Source organism: Tachysurus vachellii, chromosome 23 (assembly GCF_030014155.1).
Source record: "Tachysurus vachellii isolate PV-2020 chromosome 23, HZAU_Pvac_v1, whole genome shotgun sequence".
Taxonomy (NCBI): domain Eukaryota; kingdom Metazoa; phylum Chordata; class Actinopteri; order Siluriformes; family Bagridae; genus Tachysurus; species Tachysurus vachellii.
Window position 1 is genome coordinate 12,836,504 of NC_083482.1, and position 21,530 is coordinate 12,858,033.

The 21,530-nt window shown below is 34.8% G+C and overlaps 1 protein-coding gene across 1 annotated transcript; it reads right to left on the minus strand.

Annotated features, from left to right (window-relative positions):
- Window position 1: 1 nt before the first annotated feature.
- Window positions 2-21,217, minus strand: slc12a4 (solute carrier family 12 member 4). The gene is made up of 24 exons (XM_060858914.1): window positions 20,945-21,217; window positions 11,841-11,938; window positions 11,555-11,686; window positions 11,067-11,213; window positions 10,058-10,112; window positions 9,743-9,873; window positions 9,272-9,513; window positions 8,746-8,960; window positions 8,431-8,595; window positions 7,937-8,035; window positions 7,736-7,793; window positions 7,460-7,634; window positions 6,966-7,084; window positions 6,327-6,425; window positions 6,046-6,165; window positions 5,852-5,956; window positions 5,437-5,605; window positions 5,143-5,338; window positions 3,999-4,168; window positions 3,580-3,711; window positions 3,311-3,418; window positions 2,438-2,625; window positions 2,033-2,166; window positions 2-1,616 (listed from the first exon to the last, which is right to left on the minus strand). The coding sequence occupies exons 1-24, from the start codon at window positions 21,081-21,083 to the stop codon at window positions 1,525-1,527; spliced, it is 3,288 nt and encodes a 1,095-aa protein (XP_060714897.1). The 5' UTR covers window positions 21,084-21,217; the 3' UTR covers window positions 2-1,524.
- Window positions 21,218-21,530: the final 313 nt, after the last annotated feature.

Genomic DNA, 21,530 nt, shown 5'->3' on the forward strand with positions numbered 1-21,530 from the left:
ATTTGTTTCTTACTTTTTTAATGTCTTTCATTTTCACTTTTACATACATTTATCTGTACAGTTATTGTGGCCGTAAAAAAAGTGTATCAGTTACAGCTGTCATTGAGAGTTGCGTAGAAGTATGAAAGAAGTATGAAAAGACATCTTCTAATTTACAAACTTTATATTTCTTTGAAATGTTCAAAAGTCTAGTATAAAAATTCATAAGTTATAAAATCATTTCATACTTTCACCCAAAATCATGAATAAATGCTCTTTCTTTGACCACTATCTACAACCTGGTGCTCTCAAACCAACGGGGAGTAAAAGCAAATAAATAAGGAAATAAATTAAAAACATCAACTTATCATAGGTAAAATTTGTGTTTGGACTAAAGCTCATTGGAAATAATCTTATAGAAGCACATGTACAATACAGATGTGTCTACAGTTGCTCTGAATTAGATTTATATAACATTTTAATGATATACCATTTATCAAAACCCATACAGTATTTATTTGAATGTGGTTTATTTCTCTGTGCAGACTAATAACACATACTGTTTACAGTGTATTCCTGCCCACAGTATTTGCCCAGAAATGCTTTAAGATGGTATTTCTGTTTCTAATGAGAAGCAGATAAACTGGCTTCAGTCTTTCAAGTAAACTAATTTAGTTTCTTATTAGCTGAAATACACTTTAGTGCAGATATGTTTTTTTTTTTTTTTTACCAGGAATGTGTCTGCTATTGCTTAATGCAATGTGGTGTGTGTGTGTATTGCAGTTCAATTTCAATCAAATTGTTTGATCACCTGGATGGAAAAGTAGCAGTAAACAATAAAATGTATTTTTTCATTAGCAAGATAAGAATCTGATCTTGTAATCAACATATCTCATTTAGAGGTTTCACTGGAAATAAAATTATTTTCTGGGGGTTTGTGTTTTTTTTTTTTTTTAAGAAGTAGGTGCTATGAGCATAGCAGCTCTGTGTGAGATTTAATAGATTTGTGGTAAAAGCCTTGCTTCTCAACACAGAAGTTATTTGATTCTGATTAAACCAGATGTTACGTTACAATTACATTTATGACATAATGGTCTTAAAAGTCCTGTAGTGGCATATTGATGGACATGGGTTTCAAACTCACAACCTTATGAGCAGTGGTCTAACCCCATAACCACTAAGAAAGAAAAGAGAAATGAAAACATGGAGAAGGTTTTGATTTGTTATTAGTCACTAAACTGATTAAAGTGTAATGTAACTCAGGACTAATGTACACAAAAAGCAATCCATCCTTAACCCACATCATTATGATGACAGTCTGTCTGTGTGTCTCTCTCTCTCTCTGTTTGTGTACACTTGTAAGGCTGCAGCCAGCAAATGACTGCTAGATGTGTGCATTTATTTCAAATAAATTACAAATTAAATTCTGAGTGGTATAAATGTATCTCACCCAATATTGATGTTTTATATCTAATTTAATATTCAGAAAACATTTGTTATAGCTCCCATTTAGCCTTTTTGTGGCAAATCTAGCAATACAGTTAATTATGAGTAGATGGTGATGACCTCTCGGCCTCCACCCCTCACAAGCAGCACTCTCTCAAGACCTTCTGTCAACACCTCCAGGAACTCCATATCTAAACACATCCAAGTTAGGGAAAAGACAGGATTCGGTCATCAGTGTCTCATAATTTTACACTTGTAAATTCACACACCTTAAGTGGTAAAAATGCTATGAAATCTATGGACAGGGTTAATTCAGGTATAAGCATCATCCTTGCTCTGTCTACTTTGTATTAATGTCTCTTCAGAAATCAGAAGATAGTAAATAGAGAAGCTAATAGGGAAGAACAGGGAAATGAAATCTTTTGGTCACCGCTGTGAGATACCACTGCTACCGTAATAATGCATTTCACATCATCAGAGTTGCTACGACTTGGTATTTTTCAAACCAGGATATTGATTACACCTTAAATTAAATTCATTTCCTCATAAAGTAGTTAGAGCATTTAGTCAGTACTGTTGAGTCAGTATTTTGAAGTGTTAAGGATACAGTTCTCATCACCATCAGGATTGCGAGGAGGCCCAGGCATGTTGAGCAACACCAGTCTGGCATCATGGGACTTGTTCACAATGACTTCATTCAGCTTCACTGCTGTGTGCATCCGTCTCACATTAGACTGATCTCTGTCCCACAGATAAACAAATATCATCAAAAAAAAATCAATAAACAAAGCAAGAGAAATGCTTGACTTATATTTTAGCGTGATATTCTCTGTGAGAATAACGGAAAAACATTTCTATGGAGGTTGAATGGCTAGAAAATAGTATCCACATTTTTGTTAGCATTGTGTTAAAAACCTAAAATTACTGATGTTATCTCAAGTTACTGTTTTTTAACTGTAGAGATTGAAAGAAAATTGGAAACATACTAAAGCACTTTTGCTTCATTACTCACGGTTTTAGACTAATGAGTTCTCTGAAGTTCTCTGGAGCGTTGTTGCGGTTTCGTCTCTCTGTGTCCAACTTATCTTTGGTCCATGTCATTTGGATCTTCTCAGGCACTATATCTACAGTTTCCTCTTCTTCATCAGAGTACAAACTGCCCATTCGCACCAATGAGTGTCTGTCCTTCACTAACTGGGCCTGTTAGGAACAATCAAGACATCAGTCAGGACACCAAACCACTACAGGTTTTATTCATTAGTGTTACTGTATGTTAAAGTAAGAAACATGTCACCTGCAAATGTTTATGTTAACAGACAGACATTTGTGAGAGTAAGTGTGATTGTGCCACAATGCTGTTAAAGGATCAAAAAAATAATTGTAATCCTTTATAATTTTCTATATTTATTTAACATTTAAGGAAGAAATCTCAATGCTCAATTCAGGTCTTTTGGTTCTCTATAACCTAACAAAGTGTATTTTCTTTTTATTGATATCAAGAGAATGGAAAAAAGAGTAACTGGTGAGGGACTGTGATAACAGAAGCTTGTAAAACAAAACAAATTTATATTTTGTATATAAATATACATATAAATGTATATAAATTTATATTTATTTATAAATATATTTATTTATATTATTTATTATATTATTTATATATTTACATTTATTTATATAAATGTATATAAATTTTCACATTGCTTTGGTGTAAACAAAATAAAACACTTTGGAACATGTTTTTATTTGAAAATAATCAACTTTAGGTTCAGCTTTATTCAGCTTCCTAAAATTTTCCCTCATTTGGTTTTACGCATTATTTTAATCAAATGCTACATAATACATATAAATAAGATGGCAGTGGGTTTAATAGATATGATGTACACACCTCTCTGTTCCTCTCAGCAGTGGACAGTCTCATCTGCCTCAGCATCTGCGACCTCTGCTCCATCATTAGTGTCCTCTCATAGGTGTATGCAGAGATGTCACTATCATGCTACAAATAAACAAAATCTCTTGATGTAAGAATACTTTCATGAACTTGCATGCTTTCATGTAAGTAGGACGAGCGAACATGGCATACAGCTAACACAATTTAAACTTTAAACATAAACAGGTCTAGATAATAAAATATTTTGCTGAAGGTGTTTTATTTACCATTTCTACAACCTCCACTTCTGCCTCTAATCTGAGCTGGTATAGGAAGGTTGCCAGATCCTTTTTCATTTGAATACTGTTATCATCCATCTGGGCCACAGTGAAAATACGCATCTTACACTTACGCCATACCTAAACAACATAGAGATGTATTTAGCATTTGGAAGTAATTTAAGAGAACATTTAGTTTTAATTAACAGAAATAATGAGGCATAGTGCTGAAAATTATCTCCACATGTACAAAGCGTTGGAACGCTCTGAATGCCGATTAACAACAAGGATGGGGGTAAACATATGGCAGCTACACAACGTGCTTGTGAATAGCAAATGAATATGATCCACATATCATCATTATTTTGAATTACACACTAAGCTTGCGTACAATGTTTGTGTCTTGTATTAAAAGACCAAATCTGAACCTTGTGCTGTTTGAGAAGGAAGGGTAGCAGCATGAGCATTCCTCCATCATGAACTATCCACCACACATCGATGTGTCCGTCAGTGAAACGCTCATAGTTGCTGGGGTAGAATGACACATTCTTTGGCACCATCAGTGCCAGGTGGGCAGCTGTGGTACACCGAACCGTGTCTAAAAAACAAAAAGATAAATTAATCAATGATATATTTACTTAAGTATAGTGTTCAAAGTTCATCAGCTGTCTTAAAGCAGTTATCAAAGATTTCAAATCTACATTACATCATCAGCACCATCACACTCATTAGTTTTCATTAAAAACATTTTTAATCCTAATTTAACCCAAGTGCAAGAATGTTATGTCCTTATGAAATCTCTATGAAATGTCTATTGAAATCTCCTATTCTACTTAGTTTTCTCAATGAACTCAATGTCTTCCTAAGAGTATGTATATGACTATTCTACTTTAACCCTTATTACCAGTACACTAGCATTACATCCCTTTGGTGGAAGGCAAATCAACTAATGAGATATTTTTAACCAGTATAAACAAATGAATTATTTCTGGCCGCAAGTCGAATATAAAGGGTCAGGAATCTGTTGGCTTTTTATGAATGAATGGGGACATAGAAGTTGTGAAACAGCGCCCCTGGAGGAGGGAGGTTTAAAGGCCTTGCTCAAGGGCCCAACAGTGGCATCTTGGCAGTGCTGGGGCTTGAACCCCGAGTGGTACATGTGCTTTTACCTCTGTTTTATTACCTTACACAGAATTTTAGCAATTGCAGATAGAACCTTCAAATTCTATATGCTTTAAATCCAAGCACTTGGGGCATCTCTGAGAGCAGAAATGGGTTTGATATCTCCATGTACTTTGAAGGTAAAATAAAAAATAAATAACAAATAAACTGTTTTAGGGAATGTTTCTATGAATATATTGCAATAGTAGGCTATTTATGAAAAACTATAAATTCTTAAATGCTTTAGTGTCTACTTTCATATGAGCCATTAACCACCACTGTGGAGTGACATGACAAAGACATTCAATGCTGAAATGAAAAATAATTCCTTTTTTGGACCTCTGGTAAAAAGAGATTAAATTCAAGCCTACTAAAGGAAAACAATGAATAATGATACAGAAAGACACTTACTAATAAATGTTTTCCATGCTCGAGGATCCTCGCTTTGTCTCCATCCATACGGCCAACCCATAACTACTGTGTTGTGCTTCATCCCACCCAACCCACATGACTGAATAAGATGGCCAATTCCTTCGCGTACTTTTGAGGCAATCACCACCTGACAGAACCCCTTTACTTTCTCTATTTCCATCATGTTTTTTATGGTCTGAAACACAGTCAGTTTTGCACAAAGAACACAAAGAACCAGGTCAAGTTGATGTTTCTAGTTTTTCATTTAGAAATAAAATAGACTTTTATCATTACCTGTTCTGAGGCCTGAGCTTCTCCATAGCTGTCCAGGAAGTTGCCCTGGATTACTGATCCCACAATCGTTAGGCCCTTTCCCGCTTTTAGTTGTGAAGCAAAGGTTAGCATTCTGGGGTATTTGACATGCAAATCTTCATCCAGCTTCAGCAGCACAAGCAACTGTGGTCTAAAAACATGTTGAGAACAGCCATGTTAATTCAGTGTACCTCATATTTTAACCAGCAATATCTGTTTTTTTAAAAACAAAGAAGATATGAAGATGTTTAGTTAACACACATAGGCAGGTATCCACAATGGGTTATGCTTGCAAATTCAAATATAACAATAATAAAATTAAAAACTAAACAACAAAACGGATTATGATACCCTGATCACACAAATTTCCCGTGTTTGAAATGTTAACAGAGCAAACCTCCAGTTTTTGGTGTGAGGTGGTCCGGCTTCCAAACGAAGCAGAGCATATCGAGCAGCACTAAGTGACAGACCTCGGATCCCATCTCCCCATTCCTTTTCAGCTCTGTGGGAAATCAAATAAAAACCATATACCTTGGTGCTATTTCAGCCATCTCTGTGAATTAAGTTAAAAGTATATGAACCATCGCTCACCCTTGGTATTCAATGTATTTGTAGATCATGCCAGCAATGCACATGGCTACGATAGCATAATACCAGGACGATATGAACATTAAAGCCAGACACATACTCATCCCTAGGAATGACAGTGCCCTGAGAAATAGACAGATAGGGCAATGGATGTTTTCTATTTAAAGGTCAAACAATGTTTAATAAATAAAAAAGAATTTCATTTTACCAAACATAGTGAGGCTATTTTATAAATTTGGAAAATTTCACCTTTGTAAACAATTCCAAACTGTATGCACACTTACCAGTGATAATATTTGAAACGTGGCCTCCAATTTGGGGTTCTCAAGAGAGTCTGTACAGCACAAGCCAAATTTACAAATAGATAACACATCAAGAAAAACCTGTAAGAAGGGCAAGAGTTGTGAGATTAGCAGAAAGAAAACAGAAAAACCATTAACTGACTGTAAGTTTTAATTAGTCTAGCATCTAAAATAGCATGGGTTAAAACTGCTGAATGGCAACTGATGATTTTTATCAGCAGGGACTTAAAAATCAGACAGGTTTGAGGGCAAGATGGATGTATCAAAATACAAGGAAATTCTTGAATAAAAACCTGTTTCAATCTGCAAGACTAGGCTGGAGATTTTCTTTCTAACATGACACAGACCTAAGCATTCTGCCAAGTCAACAATACAGTGGCTCAAAACCAACAGCTTGAATTAGAATGACCCAGTCAAAATGAATGGCTAGGCTTGAAATTTGCTGTTCACCACAAGGCTTTATCCAAACTAATAAAGCTTTAGAAATTTTACCAAGAAAAATGAGCAAACCACTGTGTGTTCACATACATCTGATCTGATTAGGATATCAATTACAGTGTCATTGTACAGTGTGCATTCATGTTAGTGTATGATTCCATACACCATGTGTTATATTCTTACATAGAGAGAATAGGAGCCACCATATCCAAAGATGCGATTAAAATGCCCAGCTCTGCTATGAGTGCAGTGAGCAGCAGGGCCCATGTAGGCTCCCCGTTGGCTTTACCATGTCCAAACACCTAAATATAACACACACATACACACACCTTATTATACAAAGTAGAACAATTTACATACAGTAGTGATATGCAAATGCATCTATCTTTGTTTATTACTTTCCAGAACAGCAGACTGTCATAAATATTTAGAGAGCATCCATAAGTCCTAACTTATTGTTTTCTTCATTTTACAATGACATTATACAAAAACTACTAGTAAGAATTATACAGTAACTATAGTAAAACTACAGTAATAAGAATAGTATGTAGTTGCGAAAGTCTGTTACAAATCAAACAGTTAACAAATTAAAAAGATTTGGTAAGAGTACATGCAATGCAATGTAGTGAACAGAACACAGCAGACCATGCAGATCTAGGCAAAGGCTGAGGTCATACTCTGAGGAAAGGGATGATGTTGTCTTTAGCAATGGCTTGCAGGAGACGGGGCGCTCCAGTTAGAGATTGCAATCCGGCGCCAACCGTAGAGAAAAATGATCCAATCACAATGACCCATGGTGAGGGCCAGGAGAGTGTACCAACTACCAGGTTTTTACTAACTGCATCTCCAAATCTGTACACACACATTACATTTGCTTGTTAAGACTTTCAAATGCAAGTGAACTTAAAAATGCTAGATAAAAAATCTCAATTCATCTTCAAATGAGTACTTACTTATCTCTGAGAACCACTCCTTCAATACAGGCCCCGAACAAGACCACTGAACTGAAATCTGACAGTAATAATTCAGGAACAAATTCCATGGTTTGTGTTAGGCTGAGCAGGAATTCAATATTTTATTTTTCTACAAATGCTATGAGATTCAATAGGAGGTAAATGAATAATAAATAGAGCCATTAACAGCAGGGAGGATACAGACAAGTGAGGTGGTGCTGATGGCTAATATTGTCCCTACAGGAATAGACTTCTGAGCATCCTTCAAATCTCCTGATCTGTTCGATCCAGCCATAATGCCTGAAAGAGTAGATGTGAGAAAGAGAAAGCATGACTTAACAAGAGTTGGCGGACTTGTCATTTATTTATAGAAGCAGACAAAAAAAATAAAATAAAACGTACACCAGAATACTTCAAAAGAGTAATATTTAACTTTTCTCATACCAATTAAAAACTAAAAAGAAGATAAAAGTAATTAATACCACAAAAAAAAACAATAGAAAACATGAATGCAAAACTTAATAAATATAGCCAAATTATAAATAATATCATATATTAAAATATAGATAAATAATATTTGAATTAATACATATAGCTAAATTTTATGAAAAAGTTAATATAAGAAATATCTAAGCAATGAAAACTGACTCTAGGTTCCATCTCTTTAAATTTGAATATCGGAATAAGTGCAATACCTGTGGCTGAAGGAAAAAATATTCCCACAAGGAGGGTGAAACATGTAGCAATATCTGCAGATACATAATATCTGAAAGACTCCATAGAACCATGTACATCTTCAGAGGGCAGACCAGGCTTCTCCAGAATCTGACCTTTATCCATGTAATCGCCCCACATGTTCTCTGAGGAACATCAAACACACACTCACTATGAAACATTGCCTTCATTGAGACATATTTTCAGACTATTTGCAAAACAAAACAAATAAAGGCTAGATTGGCTTGAATTTTTAAACACAAATATCTATATATTTTCATAGTAGACTTTCTTACCTCTGATAATTCCACTGGCTAGTCCAGGAATTCCCTGGATTTCGGTCACATTATTCTGGGCGAAATACTCATCACAGTGAAAACTGCTGCCATTCTCTGAACTACAGAAATTCCTCCACAGCTTACTGGGTACTGTCTCATTCCCTTCAAGTACCGTCTTTGCACATTCATTGAAAAGGTCACGCGCTAGTGTCCTGTTCCCCAGCATACAAATCCTGAACAAAAGTAAACATTTTTTATGACATGATTTTGCTCTTAAAGATCATGAATGCAAGTTCATCAGAGTTTACAGATAAGAAAGAAAAACAGGAAGCATAGCATTAAGTGTCCTCTGTATTTGATGATTCACAAATGTTTATCTCACTAATGCATTGCCAATTTGTACATCTTAAGTAAGAAACCGCATTGAATCCAATTCACCACAGTTTCCTTTCAACAATGGTATTATAGCTTGCCATGAATGAGGTCATAAATATACCAACTTAAATCTATGGATATCCTGTTTTTATAGTTTTCTTTGACTTACGGGAACTCCGGTGGCTGGAAGATGGATTTCACTGCCCCAGCATAGATGGAAACAATGGAAATGATGACACAGGTAAGGAAAAGTGAAGCAAACTTGTTTACGTATTTTACTCCTACAAACACCACGACAGCCATGAGACTGAGGCAGATGGTGCCATAAACTCGCATGTTGTTCAGCATGACGCTGTTATCTGCATGGGCATCAGTGACATGAAATATGGCTGCTTGTGGAACCAGATATTTCTGTGGATTTCAGAACAGAATGATTAAATATCACACACTAATATAGCACTCTTGCTGAATAGATCACTTCTTAATTGCAAAGTCCCAATTTATTATTTCAATATTTAGCTAATCAATGATTACTATGAATTTTGCTATGACAGCAATGTAATAATGAGTCATAAACCCTGGACTTTGGTCCTTGGAATTATTCCTCCTGTAAAAACAATTAACAAAAGTTTAATCTTACAAGAAATATTTCTATGGCGCCCAAGATGTACATGGCAGCAGCAAAGGTTGTTCCCAAGTAGAAACAAAGACCCACTGCTCCCCCAAACTCAGGCCCCAGAGAACGTGAGATCATAAAGTATGCTCCACCAGCTGGAAAACAGACCACAAACACTCGTACAAATGCATAATAATCGTACAATTCGATACACTTACTGAAATAAACAAACTGTAGAATTTTCAATCCCAAATTAAAAGCTCATCATTCAAAAAAAGAAGATATTTTCATCCAATGAAAAGGCAATTCTCAGATAAAGTAGGTCAGGTTAGGAATTACCTGGAACAACACCATTGGTAGCTATGGCACTCATTGATATTGCTGTGAGCATCGTCTGTAAAAAAAGAGTATGAAAGTTAATCATTGGAGTTTCCAGACGTTGAGACTTTTTGATAGTGTGAATAGCTCATGGGCCATAAACACCAATTCTTTAAAAACTAGCACCTACAACCATTATATAATTATATACAGTACTTTTTAATAATATCAATCACCAATGGCAGTTGCTCTACATAGTCATTGACTAATAATAAACACATTTTTCAAAATGTGCTTAAATGTAACAAAAACGATGAGGTATTTTAAAAGCGATGTTTCATTCACTCCTTTCAAGGAGAAGGAGTTTCCAGTGGGTGACACGATGGGGACTGAGACAGATGTAAAGGCATATAGAGTAGTTTTGGAGTGACCTGTTAGCCAAAACACTAGGCAAACTCAGAATCCAAAACACAGGAGATATGTTAGATAACAAACATGTAAACCGTGACACTGTGTGTGTGTGTGTGTGTGTGTGTGTGTGTGTGTGTGTGTGTGTGTGTGTGTGTGTGTGTGATTGGGAACAGGTGAGTCTTGTAAAACCTCAAGTGACTGTGAACGTGGCAGGGTGGGTGTATTCTGGGAAATGGAGTCTGGTGCTTGTAGGCTGATGTTTGTAGGCTGCGGTGCATGATGGGAATTGGAGTCAGAGGATTTGGTAGATAGAGAGTTTTTTGTCATGATCCTCAACCCAGGACAGTTTTTGTTACATTTTTCTGGTCTGTTTTTTGTTTGTTTGTTTGTTTGTTCTTCACACCTTATATGTTTAAATAGTATGACATTCATTAAGAATTTTTAACACAATGTTCTTGTACAGTAGATTCTTGTAGTTTGACAGGAATAAAATCAAGACATGCTTGTAGAAGAAAGCATAGGTGCACACAAGTACCTGCCTGTTTTTTCGTTATTTGTCATATATATTTACACTGTTAAGATCTGTGTATGTCTATGTGTGTGATGTGCAACAACTCACACAAGAGCAGCACATAAAGACGATGAGGAACGACTGCACGACTCCGGCTGTACCGACAATCCAGGTGAGACGGAGGAAAAGGATAACGCCAAATATATTCTGCAGACACGGCAGGTAAACTCCCATGAGTGTTCCCATGTTTGGAGACTGTAGCGATTAGAGAAAAAAAAAAAAAACAGAAAACAAGAGCAGTGTGTATTATACTTTTTAAAAAAAAAAAATAAAAAATTATGAGACACTGATATTACATAAAAAAGAATTCAGTTTCATTCTCAATCACTAAAGATCTCTAAACAAAACAAAACAAACTGTGTAACTTTGACTCTAGTAAGCAGATAATATTCCAAATAGAATCACTGTAGGGACTAATTAATTAAAAATAGGTGTTATATAACATTTTTGTATTTGTGAATCAGATACCACATGAGTGTTAAAATCAACATCAGCTTTCATTTTGTTTTTAATCACTATTGTTGTGTGTTTTGAACCTTTGGCATTTTCCTCTTCGAAGCATCAGCACTTTCTGCCTCTTCATGCTCCTTTGCCCCTTGAGTAATGCTCGTATAGTTGACGAGGCGACTGAGAAGGGAAGAAACCTTGGGCCGGATGTCAAGTTCCTCCTGTAGATAGAAATCCACCACAGGAAATGTTTGTGTTAAAATTAACAGGTACTACTTAACTACTTTTACTTAACTTTAATACTTAAAAAGTATCTAAGTTATTCTTATGGACTTGGATCTTGTTTGTAATCAGGTGAAAAAGGAAAACTATCACCTCAAATAATGCCAAGTTCCTGTCATAGAAGTCATTCCTCTTTGCTGCTGAATCTGTATTACCGAGGAAGGGAACATCTTCTTTGTGGTTGCCATGACCTTAAGAAAGAAAGAAAGAAAGAAAGAAAGAAAGAAAGAATATTGTTTTATTTTTATCATGTTTTTTTATTTATTTATTTACTTATTTTTACTTTTTTTATAAGATACATTCATTGAAATAAAGTTAAATGTGGAGATTAAACCTCTCTCTCTCTCTCTCTCTCTCTCTCTCTCTCTCTCTCTCTCTCTCACTCTCAGGTCAATGATTTCATGTCAATTTAATCAATTTCATTGTAAGCTCTGTCAATTTCTTCAAAGAACAATTGCATAACAATCAGATGGTCTTGTTTATAATCCAAAGACATTCAAGTTGATCTATTTTATACACAACAAAAATGATGAAATAAAAATATTTTCTGACATCATTTAAAATATAAGTTAATATGAATAAAATGTGTACTTCAGCTTTAATAAACATAGTAGTATTATTAACAAAGTAAATAAAACTCTCTCTCTCTCTCTCTCTCTCTCTCTCTCTCTCTCTCTCTCTATATATATATATATATATATATATATATATATATATATATATATATATATATATATATATATTAAATGATTCAAATAATCAACACGTATTAACCAATCAGTGAGTAAATTGAAGTCCAAAATGAACAACACAAAAAAAAAATTAACATATTTGTGTTTGGTACTTTGCAAAATAAAAAAAATCAGGATTGAGTCTTCATAGCAATTTATAACATTTACAGATGGAAACAGCATTCAGAAAGATACTCTTACAAGGAACATGAGATAATTACATTTTTGTTACTTTTATTGAAATTAAATAAACCATCAGTGTAGTCCTTTTTCATTAACATTTAAACGAACATTAATTAATACATATGGCATCTTACTTTGGCAACATTACCGATGGTTTAGTAATACAGTAAATAATGTTAGCTAAGGGATTTTTATGTAAATTAGGCATCACTTTTCTTGTTAGCAAATACATAAAACTCTCAGTTAGACGTTCATCCTTTTTAATCACTTCCTCCATTATTTGTAAAAGTAAGAGTTATCTACTCAGTTATACTCCAAAAACACAATATACATATCCCTTTTTAAGCAGAATACATATTTTGAGAAAGATAATAATAAAAAAGTTACCATGCAAGATAAAAGGGAAAAAAGAACCACAGACAGAACCACAGTATGAGAAACACTCAAACTCACAAGCCAAATCAATTCCATACAAAAGTTCCAGCCTACCACTAACTCCTTCACCTTCACAACAGCTGAAGCAGAAGAACTGACTTTAAATTTAACCTTCAGCATTTTCAGCACTTCATTTTATGCTATCACTTCCGTCTCTCTTTCATTCTGCGTTCTGTAGGCTGAATAACACTTACCTTTGGCTTGTGTTAGTGTGTCGTTAGTGTTAGGGTTAGTATTAGCATTGCTATGGGTCAGCATGTCTCTTTGATCTGAGAAATGGTATAAAGTCTGGCCATAGTCACCCTCGATCCAGACCACTGTGACCTCACATTGAGAGAGGGAGAGCTAATACTAATGCAGCAGACTGGTGAGATACACACACACACACACAAACACACACATACACATGCACATGCACACACTCACACACAAATAAAGCACAAACTCACATTTAAAAACCTATTTAATAAACACTAATGATAGATTTCTGAAAAAAGCAGCAGCATAAAGACTGAAAACACACACATATGCACACACACACACACACACACACACACACACACACACACACACACACACACACACAAACAAAGCATAAACATACATTTAGACACCTTTTAAATAAGTATCAACAACTGAAAAAACAGCAGGACCATAAAGCCTGATTTATCTATCTATCTATCTATCTATCTATCTATCTATCTATCTATCTATCTATCTATCTATCTATCTATCTATCATAAAAATAATAATAAACTTAATTTCTTTATTAATATTGTCTTTTTTCCTGCTCAGTTTTCCATTAGACAAACTTTACAATTTTATTTGGGGAAGGTCAGAGGAAGACAGAACCAGAGGAAGGTCTTAGAATTCAGCCTCCATTATATTATGATTTACAAGCCACAATTCAACCATGGAAAATGGAAGATGAACATGAGACACCCATTAAGCAGTTAATGACATGGGTGAGGTAGAAGATGAACAATACTAATAATAATAATAAAAACTAGTCTAATGCTACCACCTAGTGTCACGTAGAATGAAAAGAATCACATTATATTTAGATCATAGTTGAAGATCATAGATTGATATTCTGGATTCATAAGTCATATCATGAGGTCTATAAAAACTTAGAGTCGAATAAAGCTTTTTACTACATAACATTATAATATTTAAATACAGTAATTAAAAGTTAAATTTGTATTTAAACATGTGATTTATCTATCTATCTATCTATCTATCTATCTATCTATCTATCTATCTATCTATCTATCTATCTATCTATCTAAAAAATGTTTTACAGTTTTAAAAATAATTTGGATTTCTTCCTCAAACTGGTGCCAACCTGGAAACACACAATTGTGTGCTGCATCCCTACAATTCCTCAAAGTTGCTCCAGCATGACAATGTACAACACAAATTCCATGAAAACATTGTTTGTCAAAACTGTAGTGGAAGAATTTGATTGTCCTGCACAAAACCCTGACCTCAACCCCTCTGAGCACCTTTGGCATGATTTGGAATGTCAGATGCACCCCAGGCCTCCTTGCCCAGCATCGGTGCCTGACTCAGTGCCTTACTAATGCTCTTGTGGCTCAATGAGCACAAATCCCTACAATCATTCTCAAAAATCTGGAAGCCTTCCCAGAATAGTGAAGGTTATTATAATACCAATAATGTGAGTGGGCAAGTGAGTGTTATGATTGGGTGTCCACAAACTTTTGACCATATGGTATATGTTTACTGAAAAGTTTAAAAAACATCCAAAATTATAACAAAAGGGAATAAACAGAATATTACATAGTACTATTCACATTTCTGATCATATAGTTATATAGTTTAGTATTTATATTGAAATGTTTATTAGTAAGGAATAAAACTTGATGTCCCAAAATTGGCATTATTATTTTACTAGACTTATTTAAATTCTTCTTATTAAATAAAGACACTCTTTTTTCTTAGACATTAAATGATAAGAAGATTATTATTCAATAATAAGAACGCAAAACAGGTTTTAACAACTTTTATAGCCGATAAACAGAAATTCTCTCACTTTGTTTTAAAGTTAATACAACAGAAATGTAGTGCTGTGTTGAGAAGCTCTAATGTCCTTAAATAGAATAAAATTTAAAGATTCAGTTCTTACTTTTACAAATCGCTGGCTAAAACTAGAAACTCTTTCCAAAAATGGTAAATAAACGTTTTCTTAATATAATGAATATATTAATGATATAGATATAGTCATCATACATATCATCTTATTTCAGAGATGGGCATTCACTGGCACATAAAAATTAGCTGTTACTATTGAAACAATATTAGATTGGGATGAGAGCTTCAATATAAACCTGTGATTTGAGTTATGCACAGAATTACTCTCTGTGCTGCTGCTATAGAAAAGTAATCAACACTCTATGACCTGTTTAGATATTTAAGAATTAATAAATTACTTCTATAGTTAACTGGGTTAAAACTATAAACAGTAAACAAAGTGTATTTTAATGAAAATTACAGAACATTCTTGAAATCTAGAAAAAAAAAGCAATACAGTTTAATATAGTTTTTATTTTCAACATGGCACTAGCACCACTGGTCATTCTAATCTGACTTGCCTGACCTTGCCACAAACTGAACAAGTTAAACAGTGTTGTTGTATTGTACTGGAATTCTCATTATAGAGATTAAAACCTCAGAAATGTTTTAAAAGCACACACCAAATCCCCTGTTGTGCAGCTGCAGGAGAGAAAGGAACACACTGAACTGACAAGTTTGAACACATTAACAACACTACATGAAAAATTCCACAAAGCTTTGGAGATCAAAGAACAGGAAAAAAGTTGAGATTTTGCTCTCACCACATGGTGAACAGGCCCTAAACTGATCTATTGCACTAGTTTGGATGTGTGTGTAGGTTAACAGTGGTCTAGATCTTATAATACTTGTGACATGCAGTATTTGTACAGTACTTTCGAGAAAGTGTTATAAAAGTCTACACGCCCCTGCAAACAAGATAAATCATGTCAGAAGTTTTCTACCCTTAATGTAAAATCTCATTAGAAAAAACATACTAACCATATTGCATAAGTGTTCGCATCCCTAATCTTTGTTGATGCACCTTTTTTTATTACAAATATAATCTCAGAGATTTTGGGGTGTAAGTCTATCAGCATGGCACATCTTGACATTTTGACTTTTTCTTGTAAGAAAAAATCCTAGGTCTACCAAATTATTCGCCCATCTCCTGTACACAGCCTGCTTGAAGATCACCCCAAAGTGTTTTAGTTGCATTCAGGTCTGGGATCTGGCTAGCTCATTCAAATAATTTTTAATGAATGATTTTTTGAGAGATTTCTTGATTAGATTTCTTAAATTCTTTACAGATAGTTGCTGTGCATTGATTTCAGCTAACATACTAACATCACCACTGCATGTGTTCCCTTATGTCCATATATCTTACTACCCAGGGGTTAAATCTTTCGCATGTATGTTTTAGAGAACAATAAAACCGATTAACGAAAAAAAAAACACTGTTCAAACGCATTATGGGATTTTGTGTGAAATCCTATTTTTCAAAATGTTCTCATTTAATGGATTTTTAAAGATTGTATTATAACTGGAAGTCATGCTGCTTAGGCTGATTATCCACTGAGGTTTGTCACCAAAGCTCTGTGCTTTGGCTGCATGCTGCATTGCTTGACGTAATAATCACGATAATGAATACCGTGTTCTTGTGTATATATGTGTGTTTATGTCTAAAGTGTTTTTCTGTAGTGGTGTGGAGGTTTTTATGTATAAGCTACCCATTAGTTTTTCATGTTTATAATGTTGAACACACCTGGCCAAACCAGCTGTCTGCATTTTCTAACTATACTAACCTCTAAACTGTCACCTGACTAATGCATTTTTAATCCTGTCTGCTCCTGCGACAGGTGGAACAGTGATTCATCATTCAGAATCTGAGGGCAGACGTCCTCTTGCCACAATGGTGAGTAAAATAAGATAAGCATGTAGAGTAGTGCCAACAGGGAAAACTGGCTAACCAAAGCCTTATATTATTACAAACAAAATTCTGGTCTAAAATGTTTTCAAAGATTTTCTTAGAAAAATGTGATTATTGTTTTACTGTAAAATGCATTTCATGCTCTTGTAATTTTTTAAAGAATTGTGAACATGTTATTAATATGGAATCTCTGAACTGTGAAAAACAATACAATGTTATTTTGACTTAATATCTCATTATTGTGACTGAATAACATTATTTTGTCTTTTTTGTGGTTTGGGGCTTCTGTGTCTATATACATTACTATATTACTAAAACTAATAGGTTAGTTGGTTAAATAAATACACAAGGAAGATATGTGTACAACATATATTCAAAATATTACAATTACAGCTAAATTTAATAGTATAACAGATATACAATTATAATTCTATTACTTTCTTGATGTGTTATTGATTTATTTCTCATATTTTTTTAATTCCTGTTATTTGTACTTAATTTATACATTGCAGATAACAGTATTACATGAAGAATCATATGTTTCTTTCTATATGTTTAACAAAATCGGTGTAAGATTTTACAGTGATCTGAAACTGCCTACAGAAAAATATTTTAGGTCAATCATCAATTTACAATTTTAAAACAGCTCTGTATTGTTTCTTTTATTTATATTCCCAAAGTGCCAGCAAACCTGTCATTTTTATTACACCAAATTATGAACTTAATATCTCAAGTTGTTTATTAATTTGACTCAACAGTAATAAATGAAAGATTACAGAGTTGTTGAATCCAGATTGTATCAGGATTGTTTTAGGGATTTAAAACATATTATTTTAGCCCTATTCAACTTCTTAACTGAAGTCAGTGGATCAGCTTAATGCACAACAATATAAGCAAGTTAATCTGCCATGCAGAGAGGCTGCTATCTTTCAGCAAAAGCTAATAATTATATTCTATCTTTTTTTTTTTTCCTACCACAGCCAGATAGTCCTCAGTCAAAAAAAGTTGTTTTTTTTGTCTACTAGAAAAGTCACATCCCACCGGGTCTAAAGCAACATCCTGCTTCTCTAGTTAGGCCTACAGGAACTATGGTTATCTTAAAAAAAAGTGAAATGCACATAATAAAAAGGTCCTGTTAGTGGTTTCCATATGAGTGGTTTCCTTTTTCTATTATAATTTGTATTTTATATTGAGAGTTGTTACTTGAATATGACACTTGGAAACATGCTATTATTAAAAAAAAAAAAACAAAAGACAACAACTCTTACAGTTATCATGTAGTTGGTTATTTTACAATAACACATTTATTACTTTGACACCAAAGCAATTTGCCAAACATTAGATTTTTCAAGAATGAAAGTTTAACTTTTTATCCACTTATAGTAATTTTTGGAACATCTATGAAATAAGTTAGCCTGGTATCAGCAATAACATCCATAACATTAAAACCAGTGAGAGGTGTAGTGAATAACATTGATTTTCACATTAGAATATTAACCTTTTGTTCTATGTTTATGTTCTGTAAAGCTGCTTTGAGACAGTGTCAATTGTAAAAGGCACTATACAAATAAATTTGAATTGAATTGTACCTGTAAAAGGGTGGGATATATTAGGCAGCAAATGAGTGGTTAGTTCTTGAAGTTGATGTTTTGGAAACAAGAAAAATGCATCAGTTTGATGAGAAAGAGATGGCACAAGGATGCACTATGGGAAAAAGGCAAGCCATCAAAGGCAGTGTGATGACCTGGCCAATGTTCTGCTGAGAAACTTTGGGTCTTAGCATTTATGTGGATGTTACTTTGACATGTACCACCTACCTAAACTTTGTTGCAGACTAAGAGACACACCTTTATGGCAACAATATTCCCTAATGGCAGTGGCCCCTTTCAGCACAGTAGTGCTCACTTCTACACTGCAAAAATTGCTGTGTTCCTGAAACCATTAACAAGAGTTTAAGGTGTTGACTTAGCCTCCAAATTTCCCAAATCTCAATCAATCGAATATAAACATACTCCTTAGAAAAAATCTTCAGCATTAATTATAACCTGAAGCAATTTTCACTTTTAATTTCATATCTCTGAGAAGCTTGTTACGTTAGGGAATCAGCTGCCTAACAAAAAATACTTGTCTTTCCAATTATTTTTCCCCTGTGATGTGTTTATTTCTTCTGACATGTGCAATAGATTAAAAAAGCTAGAAAGAAAAAACATAATAAACTTTGTTGCATTAATGGCAAGGACGTTTCTTTTGAAATTACCGTGCAAATGTGTGATAGAACCAATCTGATCATTTTGTAACCATGACAGGTCTTACTCTGAGAAAAAATATACATACATCCTATCAGTACCTAAACATATAGACATAAACTTTCTGTGATATGGATACAAGTATGTAGTTGTTACTATGCAAAGTATAAATGTTCCTGTTCTGCTGCTGTTGGTGTTCCAGTTTTAATAGTACACAATGTGTGCACTGTTTACTGCCGGCCACACAGTCCACACTACTCAGCTCACACAGGAACAAAGTCATCACTGTGCCCACCGTAATTTCCACCCATTCCTGCAGCTTCATTGCATCCCTCCAAAAAAAAAGACATACTAACTATTAAACTGAATGATGGACTGATTGTAGATTAAATGTTCGTCAGTCCATATGATACCCGGTGTGTGTATAATGTATAATGTAATTTTTTTTACTTTAGCAGATCACAACTATCACATCTTAGAATTAAATAAAAAAATCTTTGTGTTGCAAAGATTTCACAATATTTTCTGGAAAATGTAAGCGCCACCCTGTAGTAAAAGAAAAATCCTTAATTTTTCTATCATACCTTGAAACACAGTAAAATTATTTTCTTCGCATATCCCAGCTTGGGGTCAAAACACAGGGTCAGCCATGATACAGGGCCTTGCTTAAGAGCCAAACATTGGCAGTTTTGCAGTAGTGGGGCTTGAACCATCAAATTTCTGCTCAGTAATCCAGTGCCCCATTAGTCTTAAATCACATAAATACAATTACATCATCCTTTATTTGAATTTGCATAAATCCCTTATGAGAGCAGGATGATTTTAAAAGTAAATCTAACACCACTGGAATTTCTTTTAACCAGAATCATTTAACCAGACTACAATGTTCTGCTCAGATTTAAATAGCTTTCCCTTTCCTGCAGGTTCATTTCCAACATGCTGAATGCATACAAAAATGCTGAACTCAATCCCAGCCTTTTTGACCTGGAACTAAAAATAATACCCTAGAGCAATGTTTCTCCCTATTTCGTTCTCACTTTTTCACTGACTCCTCCCTGACTCCTCACTGACTTTATACTTGCATAAAAAAAACAAAAACAACAGAAGACAAGCAGAAAGAGGCAGAGAATGCTGCAGATTGATGGTGTTACGCTAACTTGAACATCTGTCATGAGAAAAGAGAGACAAGTTTGGCAGCATTAGGAAAATGAAAATCTCTGGAACCTCCATCTTTTGCGTGGGAGCACTTGAGGCCTGTCTGATTACTACTACACTGCTCACCCTGTCTTCCACCTCTCGTCTTCTCCCCCACGCCAATTGTTTTCTCTTTGTCACCACAGTCATGTGTGGTATGGAAATTCATTGACGTGAATATCTCCTGTTGTAAAATATCACTCTTCCTTTCAACAGGCAAGTTCATAAGAGTTGGAAAAGTTAGCTGTCAAAAAAAATCCCTTCTTTTCTATGACTGGAAAATTGCGGTAAACCTACACGGATACTCCCAGTTGTCAGAAAAAAGTACTTAATAGCAGTTTGGAGAATAGACACAACATAAGAGTCATATAGAAATGAATTGCAGAAGCAGTTGTGTTTGAAACTCACCATCTGAGCTGACTGTGTCTCCATGATCAGGATACCCATCTTGCCCCGTGTCTCTGTAATCCACACAGTTAATTCCCTCCAGACTGTCATAGTTGGAGTGTGAGTTATTGTCCACTGGTACCACAGTAAAATGGGGCATGTTATCGTTTGCCCAGTAGCTTTATCTAGGCCTGTCTTGTCTTTTGGGAAAGATAACGCCGGGCTCTCAGCTCACAGCTGAAGCTCAAAACTTCCAAGTGCATTCCTCTGCTCTTTGCTCACTTCCTCCCAGTGCACTCCATTACCATAATCCCCTCCTTCGTTTCTCCAGGCCCTGCCCCTGTCTGTAAGGACATTCAATAGAGCCGGCTCTACCCCCGTCACACTGCAGAGTCTCCATTCAGCCATAGCTGTTTTCTCCCCTTTCTGAAGGGGCCTCCCAAAAAATGATTCAGTGCCGGCAACCTCTTGGGAACAAATGACGTGGCCAGGGTGGCATAATTGCCAAATTCACCCCTGCACAGATGGTATGTAAAAGACAAGAGGGCAGAGAGCGTCATCTCTAACCTTTACTTGTCATTACTTGGTCACTTGAAAGTTACATCCA